This window comes from Epinephelus moara, chromosome 11 (assembly GCF_006386435.1).
Source record: "Epinephelus moara isolate mb chromosome 11, YSFRI_EMoa_1.0, whole genome shotgun sequence".
Classification (NCBI taxonomy): domain Eukaryota; kingdom Metazoa; phylum Chordata; class Actinopteri; order Perciformes; family Serranidae; genus Epinephelus; species Epinephelus moara.
In genome coordinates, this window is record NC_065516.1 from 5916781 (window position 1) to 5925718 (window position 8938).

Sequence of the window (8938 nt, forward strand, 5' to 3'; positions counted from 1 at the left end):
ATGGTGATTAAGGAGCAAAGCAAAACCAGTGCAAGCATAGGTTATAATATTTGTAATGTTTTTACTCATTTTTTTAAATCTCAGATATATGCTGCATTTTATTATTTAGAAATTATCTATTTAAAAGTAATATTATATTATTTGCTGTTCTGCTCAGTACCTACATATTTTGTTAACAACTCTTGAATAACTTCACAATTCATGTCTCTTAAAAAATCACAAAGGACCACTTTGTGTGTTTAAAAAATGATATAAGCTGACATGTAGTTACCAGCAGTGGTAGATGAAGTACCTATTAGAATGTTACTTGAGTAAAAGTAAAAATTAAATTTACTTTAGTTGACTATCAAAAGTATTTTTCTGATATATGTAGGGATGTCCCGATCCGATATTCGATCGGTATCGGCCGCCGATATTAGCAAAAAACGTGCATCGGCATCGGATCGGACTGCATTGAAAAATGCCGATCCAAGAAGTCCGATCCAGTTTTTCACAGAGTCCGATCCAGGTTTTCTGGCCAGCCCAGCGCTCCGCAATTCAAGCAGTCCATTCCAGTGATCCGCTCCAGCTCTTACTATCAATCCACCAGGCAAGCATGCAGACGGCAGACACACACGGAGGGTAGGAAGAGTAGCGGTCAATTTAGTTAACTGACTATTTGTTTTCTGCTCTGTTTTTTGAGAGTGATATTTTTATTTGGTTTACACTCTTACTGTTTAAGTAAAGAGCACTGATGGCATTGTTTTGGGCACAATTAGTGAAACTGGAGCCATGGATGGACTATTGCTTGTTTAAACAGTTGTACAATATTGTGTGTGGTTTTTTGTCCCCTCTGTTGGTCCCAGGAAACAGCAGCACCAGGCTGGCACTGACACTACTAAAATAACTGAAAAGGAAAGGCTGCATTGTTTGTTAAATGTCAACAATGTCTTGTGGTGTTAATCTATTTTTTATTTATTAGGGGGCCAAAGCACAAGTGTGTGGAGTCTTGCTGCTATTTTAATTTCAATGTTAGACATTTTAAAGATTTCTTGTGTTGATTTATTTTCTATTTATTAAGGGGCCAAAGCAGCCAAAGCAAACCAGCTATATTTTTTATTTAATGTTAATGTTCAAGTTTAAAGTTTGTTTATTTAACCCTGTTAACAATAAACGGGTCAGTTTCTCATACCAACTGTTGTGGATCATTCTAACTAACCCGATTAAGTAGTTGTTCTTGTTAGAGTAATATCGCTTGATCAAACCTTTTCTAACATGACTGACAACAGAATAAGTGAATATGTATAATACACGCTTGGATCGGATTGGTATCGGTATCGGCCAAACCTCAAGGCTGTAATATCGTTGTCGGATCGGAAGTGAAAAAGCTGGAAAAGGACATCCCTAATTATATGTAATTAAGTATTGAAACACTTGAGGGAAAACAAGATCTTCTTCACAACTTAAAGGATTTATAGACCAAAATGCTCTTTTTTCTTCCCTCACATTAATTCATTTGTCCATCCGTCCCTTCTGCCTTACCTTTTGGGTAATAACGAAGATGCTTAGGGGAAATGTATTGAAGTAAAAGTATCATTTTATTTAGGAAATGTAGTGGAGTAAAAGTGAAAGTTGACAGAAATGTAAAAACTCAAGTAAAGTACAGATACTTTCAAAAAATACTTAGGTACTGTAATGGAGTATTATTACTTTGTTACCTTACAACATTGGTTATCAGATAGGCCTAGTTTTTACTCTCAGATGTCAAAATTAGTATTGTCCTCAAAAATCAGAAAGCATCAATCAGAATGTACTTTTTTGCAGCTGGCTCTCAAGTAAACTAGTCCTGAAACTTCTAGTTATTCTAATTACTAAGTATAAAAAGTAATTAGAGATTATTTGGTGGTTCCATCATTACAAACTTGTGCAGATAAATGGAGACAGGCTAAAGTTTTGGGAGACGTGTACAACAATTCACAACACATCTATAATATTTCCATTTAATTAAATTGTGCACCATAGAAAAAATATGGTATCTTGGATTTTAATTATTTCGATCAGTGATTCAGACGATATATGTAATCATTATTCATGCACATCATCATACAGCTTCAGTAATGTGCAAGTGCACATGCAGAAACAGAATATTGCATTAATAAACAATGTGGAATGGAATGTGTTTTATGTTTCTTAACTTTAAGAACATTTGAAGGGAATATCATGAGAAGTAGCAGAACACCAACCATTTGCGGATTACAGCTTCAGAAATAGGACATAGTTGCTTTTCTCCCTTTCATATGGTTATGAATTAAACACTTTGCCTAAATACTTTGGGTTTGAAGGTTTAAAGATGTCATTTCTGGGCTCTCAGAACTGAGGATAGGGATTTGCCATTATATTTGTCATTTTATTTAAATAAAAATGAAGTTATCAATAAATTAAAAGATAATTAGTCAGTGTAATACTTTACCTGTGTTTTTTCATTGCCATCAGAAAAAGATTAGATAACTTGGCTTCATTTTTATGCCTTGGCGCTGGTGATAGCTGCAGCTGGAGGCATTTTGGTTTTGGGTTGCCCGTTTGTCCATATGTTTCTCCATATGTCCATCCATCCCATTCTCATGAACGTGATACCATAAGACACCTTGAGGGAAATTCTTCAAATTTGGCACAAACATCCACTTGGACGCAACAATGAACTGATTAGAATTTGGAGGTCAAAGGTCACTGTGACTTCAAAAAACAAATTTTTTGGCCATAGCTTAATAATTCATACGGTGATAATGACAAAAGTTCAAACAAAAGTCTAATAGGAAAAATGATGAAGTGATGATATTTTATAACCAAAAGGTCAAAGTTGAGCTTTACTGTGACATCATAATGTTCTGCAAAAACACTTATTTTGCAGAACATGATAACTCGGGAAGAAAAGGGGAGACATTTGGTCAGATACCAAATTAATGACCCTAATCTTGAATCTGTGGTGATGGTATAGATCTGTGCTGCCAGGTTGAAGATGTGTTTGAAGCGTCAGTGTTTTAGAATGTGTTGCTTCTTTGCAGCAGCATCCATATTTGAAGCGTTGTCAACTGTCCATGGCCAAACATGAGTCTGGACAGACGCTGATAACCCGTAACTGAAACTTGACAGTTTCACTGAGGCATACAACTGCAAGACAGACCTCATTTAAATTTTAAAGTATCTTTAGGCATTTTATGATGTCATCAGAGGAATTACAGTAGGGAGATAACATCAAATAAGGGAAGACATGGGAAATGACGTAGTACTTGGTCAGCACCATAAACTCAAAGCCACTAGGAGGTCCCTCATTTCTTTTAATTTTTACTGCTAAGCAAACTATGTTCCATTGAAAAATCTATGTTTTATTATTCATAGGCTAGCTGTATTTTTATTGTAAATCTGATCCCACAATAATCCCGATTTATTATCTCAGTGTTTCTCTGGGGATCAATTAAGTTTTTGTAATTAAAATAACAAAGTGGTTAGTTCTCCATATAATCCCCTTCCGTGAACAACAAAGAGATAAAATCATTTGTCTTTATATTCATGCAGTGGTGCATCAGCTGACAGTTTTCATGCATTGGTTTCAGTTTTTCGAATGATCAGTAACACTTTCTATAGCTTCAGTTTTATTTTTTTCCATATTTGAAAGTTGACTTCATCACAAGATATCTGCTGATTTTATTCAGATATAAATAATGAAAAGAGTATAATTACACGGTATGTTTAAGTCAATCATCACAGTAACGTGATGAGTGACTTGTAATAAGTACACACCATCACAATGTGCAAAAACTGAACCTGTTTATACTGTCCATTTGTACACAGATCCGAATGGATAAAAATGCACGAAAAGTTCGGAGTCAGGACGTGAACCCATGCATCGATGTAAGCTTTGCAACTCTGTGCCAAAACATGGGACTGCTGCTGGAATGTGACAGTGTCTCTGAGTTTCTAATCCTGTTTCCTTGTTTGAATTTCTTCTCTTTTTCAGGAGAGTGATGCCTCCCAGAAGTGTTTGGATGCCTCCAACTATGATAAGAGCATGTGTTCAGCCTATTTCCAGAGATACAAAAACTGCAGGAAATACTGGGTGAGTGTGAGTTTGATTCTTAGTAGCCTTATTGCCCATACTCCCTTGTTCGTGGGCTGGAGGACAGCAAAGGTTGTGGTCCTTGACACTGCAGCAGCGACATCCACTGGTTGGTCAGGGCACAGTGAGGAGCAGAGGTGAGTGAAAAACAGCAGCTGGTCACATGTTTGTTGTCATAAGGGTATGCAATACAGAGAGAAGGTGGCAAATGGGGAGCGAACAGGGGCAAATACACAATAATACAAGTTAAACGGAAAGGAAAAAAGAGGAGTCTCAAGCATAACTGCCCCCGTTTTCTTCTGATTTAGGAATAAAAAAAGTTATCAAACTTAAATATTGAAACTCACTTTGTGAAAATTGCACTTCCATAAAGCTGTGGGGCTTACAAGAGCCAGATTTAGTAAAGTTGTCAAAATGGAAAAAGCAGTGGTAGAGATATCTTTACTTTGAAACCTGTCAGACATGCACCTTGTCACATAAATGTGATGATAATTTTATAATAATAATAATAATAATAATAATAATACATTTTACTTGGAGGCGCCTTTCACGTCACCCAAGGTCGCCTTACAGAGCATAGAGGATAAAAGACATCGTTAAAACAAAACATCAGCATAAAAACAAGTGTAGTGCACAGTGTTCAGTTAGAGTAATTATGCCAGTTTGAACAGGTGGGTTTTGAGTTGGGATTTGAATGATGTGATGGAGTCTGACTGTCTTATGTGGGGGGGGAGGGAGTTCCAGAGTCTGGGTGCCGAGCAGCTGAAGGCTCGGGCACCCATGGTACTGGAGATGTTGCGGAGGTGGAAGAATGCAGTCCGGGTGATGTTTTGAATATGAGGTGCAAATGAGAGGGTGCTGTCCAGAATGACGCTGAGGCTCTTGACTTGGGAGGAGAAGGGTACAGGGAATCTGTCGATGATTATGGGTGGAGCTGGGGTGTGTTGTGACTTGGTGAGGGTGGATTTGGAGCCGATGAGCAGGGCCTCTGTTTTATTGCCGTTAAGCTTCAGGAAGTTCCTGCTCATCCAGCTACGGATGTCTGTCAAGACAGGTGGTGAGGGAGGTGGGAGGAATGGCAGTGGTAGGTTTGGAGGAGATGTAGACCTGTGTGTCGTCGGCGTAGCAGTGAAAATGGACCCCATGGTGACGGAGGATTGTGCCCAGGGGGAGGAGGTAGATGATGAAGAGAAGTGGACCCAAGACTGACCCCTGGGGCACACCCAGTGAAACATCCGAACACCTAGACTTGTGGTTCCTTAATTGAACAAATTGTTGACGGTCGGTGAGGTATGATGTGAACCAGGAGAGTGCAACACCAGTGATCCCAATGCCAGCCAGGTGGTCCAGGAGTATCAGAATCAGAATCAGAATCAGAAATACTTTATTTATCCCCGAGGGGAAATTATTTATGTTACAGGTGCTCCTTGCAAGAGAGGAAAGATACGTGAAAATATAAGAAATTTAAACAATAGTATTTACAAATATATAGTTAAATAAACAGGAATTATTAACAAACATAAACGTAAATAAATATATATATATATACATATATATATTGTAAACTGAACAAGATTATTTACACAAACAGAATATATACAGTCAGGGTGAATGGGGTTATTGCACAAGTTAAATTAAATTATTGCAGTGTGTGAAAAAGTCTCAGGGCCACTCAGAGGGAGGAGTTGTACAGTTTGATGGCCACAGGCAGGAATGATTTCCTGTGGCGCTCAGTGGTACATCTTGGTGGTATGAGTCTCCCACTGAAAGTACTCTTGTGCCTGACCAGCACATGGTGGAGTGGGTGTGAGACATTGTCCAAGATAGTTCGTAGCTTAGACAGCATCCTCCTCTCTGACACCACCATCAGAGAGTCACACTCCATTCCCACAACGTCACTGGCCTTGCGGATCAGTTTGTTGAGTCTGTTGGCGTCCGCCACCCTCAGCCTGCTGCCCCAGCACACAACAGCATAGAGGATAGCACTGGCCACCACAGACTCATAGAAAATCCTGAGCATAGTCCGGCAGATGTTGAAGGACCTCAGTCGCCTCAGAAAATAGAGACGGCTCTGGCCCTTCCTGTAGAGAGCGTTAGTGTTCTTAACCCAGTCCAGTTTATTGTCAATGTGTACCCCCAGGTACTTATAGTCCTCTACAATGTCCACACTGACCCCCTGGATGGAAACAGGGGTCACCGGTGTCTTGGTCCTCCTCAGATCCACAGCCAGTTCCTTTGTCTTTGCCACGTTGAGCTGCAGATGGTTCTGCTCACACCATGTGACAAAGTTATCCACAACAGCCCTGTACTCATCCTCATCACCCTTGCTGATACATCCAACTATAGCAGAGTCATCAGAAAACTTCTGAAGATGGCAGGTCTCAGTGCAATAGCTGAAGTCCGTGGTGTAGAGGGTGAAGAGGAAGGGAGAGAGGACAGTCCCCTGCGGGGCCCCGGTATTGCTGACCACTCTGTCTGACACACAGCGTTGCAAGCGCACATACTGTGGTCTGCCAGTCAAGTAGTCTACAATCCAGGACACCAGGGGGGCATCCACCTGCATTGCTGTCAGCTTGTCACCCAGTAGAGCTGGACGGATGGTGTTGAACGCACTAGAGAAGTCAAAAAACATGACCCTCACAGTGCTCGCCGGCTTATCCAAATGGGCGTAGACACGGTTGAGCAGGTAGATGATGGCGTCCTCAACTCCAAGTCGGGGCTGATAGGCGAACTGGAGGGGGTCCAAAAGTGGCTTGACCATGGGCCGGAGCTGCTCCAAGACGAGTCTCTCCAGGGTCTTCATGATGTGGGAGGTCAATGCCACGGGTCTGTAGTCCTTGGAGCCACTGGGACGCGACGTCTTTGGCACAGGAACGAGGCAGGATGTCTTCCACAGCAAGGGGACCCTCTGGAGACTCAGGCTCATGTTGAAGACATGCTGAAGTACTCCACATAGCTGGGGGGCACAGGCTTTGAGCACCCTGGGGCTGACACCATCAGGGCCTGCAGCCTTATTTGAGTGGAGTCTCATCAGCTGTCTTCTCACATGGTCAGCAGTGAAGCACATTGTGGAGGTGATGACACGTGGGGGAGGGGTGTAGTCCTCATGATGGAGAGAGCAGTCAGTCTGACCACGGGGAGAGGAGGTGTGAGGAGGAGGAGGAGGGGGGGTCAAGCAGGAGGGTGTTGAGGTGTGAGAGGGAGGAGTGGGGGAGGAGGGCGGAGTGGGAGATGGTTGACCAAGACAGACAGCAGAAGAGTCAGGGGGGGGATGGGCAGGGCCAGTAGTGTCAAATCTGTTAAAAAACAGATTCAGTTCATTGGCCCTGTCCACGCTGCCTTCAACTCCTCTGTGGTTGTTGGTCCTGAAGCCAGTGATGGTCCTCATTCCACTCCAGATCTCTCTCATGTTGTTCTGCTGGAGTTTCCTCTCCAGCTTCCTCCTGTACCTCTCCTTAGCCTCCCTGATCTTCATTTTCAGCTCCCCCTGTATTGTTCTCACCTCCTCCCTGTTACCAGCTCTGAAGGCCCTCTTCTTTTAGTTGAGGATGGCTTTGATGTCCTTTGTTACCCACGGTTTTTTATTTGGGTAACAATGGACAGTCCTGCCTGGGACAGTGGAGTCCACACAGAAGCTGATGTAGTCCGTGATGCATTCTGTGAGCCCGTCGATGTCCTCCCCATGTGGCTCACAGAGTGCCTGCCAGTCTGTCACACCAAAACAGCTCTGCAGTGTCTCATAAGCCTCTTCCGACCATCTCCTCACTGACCTCATGGTCGCAGGCTGGCTCTTGACTAGTGGTACATAGCAGGGGTTGAGGTGCACCAGGTTGTGGTCTGACCTACCCAGAGGGGGGAGGGGGGAGCAGCTGTATGCATCTATGGCGTTTGCATACAGCAAGTCCGGTGTTCTCTCCTCTCTGGTAGGGCAGCTCACATACTGTGTAAATGTGGGTAATGCTGTTGCCATGGTGACGTGGGTGGGAGATGGTGTCGAATGCTGCGCTGAGGTCCAGGAGGATGAGAATGGTGAGTAGTGAGTAATTGGAAGGGTTCGTGGAGGTTGTTTGTGTCGATGTGGGACTGTAGTTGTGTGGCAACCACCCTTTCAAGTGTTTTGGAGATGAAGGGAAGGTTGGAGATGGGCCGGAAGAAGTTAAGGTCAGCTGGGTCAGCACCGGGTTTTTTCAGGATGGGTGTGATGGCAGCCAGTTTGAGAGTGGGGGGTACAATACCAGTGGTGAGGGAGGAGTTAATTATGTTGGTGATCATGGGGGAAATGGATGGCAGACAGGCTTTGACGAGGGAGATGGGAAGAGGAACAAGCTGACAGGTGGTGGTTTTGGCTTTACGGATGAGTTCAGAGATGGTGTGTTCTTAGGGTTGGGACTCGTTAGAATTTTAACGATTCCGATTCCTTACCGATTCCTTCTTAACGGTCCGATTCCTTACCGATTCCTCTTACCGATTCCTACATTATATTCATTATACTTGCTATACTTAAAAAAGTATATAATAAACACTAGGGATGCACCGAAATGAAAATTTGTGGCCGAAGCTGAAGAATATTAAACGCTTGGCCGAATACCGAGTACCAAATACCGAATATCATTGTTTAGTTTTTCATTAGATTTTGCAGATGAACCCCCTCCACATTAGTGTTGTCACGGTACCAAAATTGGGACCCACTGTGCGATACCAATGAAAGTATCATGGTTCTGAGTAGTATCACAATACCACAGCGAAAATGAGGCAGATGTGCCTTTTGTCATTTATGAAAAGATAAATCACTTTTCTATAATACATCAATGATATTTCAATGGAATAAATTACTTATTGACTTAT

General features: G+C 42.4%; 2 protein-coding genes across 8 annotated transcripts in view; one reads left to right on the forward strand and one right to left on the reverse strand.

Moving 5' to 3' along the window:
* Positions 1 to 8938, reverse strand: part of LOC126397604 (uncharacterized) — a 409985-nt gene that overhangs the window by 75519 nt on the left and 325528 nt on the right. The gene's annotated exons all lie outside the window — the stretch shown is intronic.
* Positions 1 to 8938, forward strand: part of chchd7 (coiled-coil-helix-coiled-coil-helix domain containing 7) — a 33523-nt gene that overhangs the window by 7926 nt on the left and 16659 nt on the right. For 5 of the 7 annotated variants that reach the window (XM_050056492.1, XM_050056493.1, XM_050056487.1 and 2 more), the window contains exons 2-3: positions 3829 to 3888; positions 3995 to 4093. In XM_050056492.1, coding sequence (XP_049912449.1) covers positions 3835 to 3888; positions 3995 to 4093 — 153 coding nt within the window. In that variant the 5' untranslated portion in view covers positions 3829 to 3834. Of the gene's footprint in view, positions 1 to 3828; positions 3889 to 3994; positions 4231 to 8938 lie in introns of those variants that run through there. The other 2 variants (XM_050056489.1, XM_050056485.1) reach the window with 2 other exon arrangements.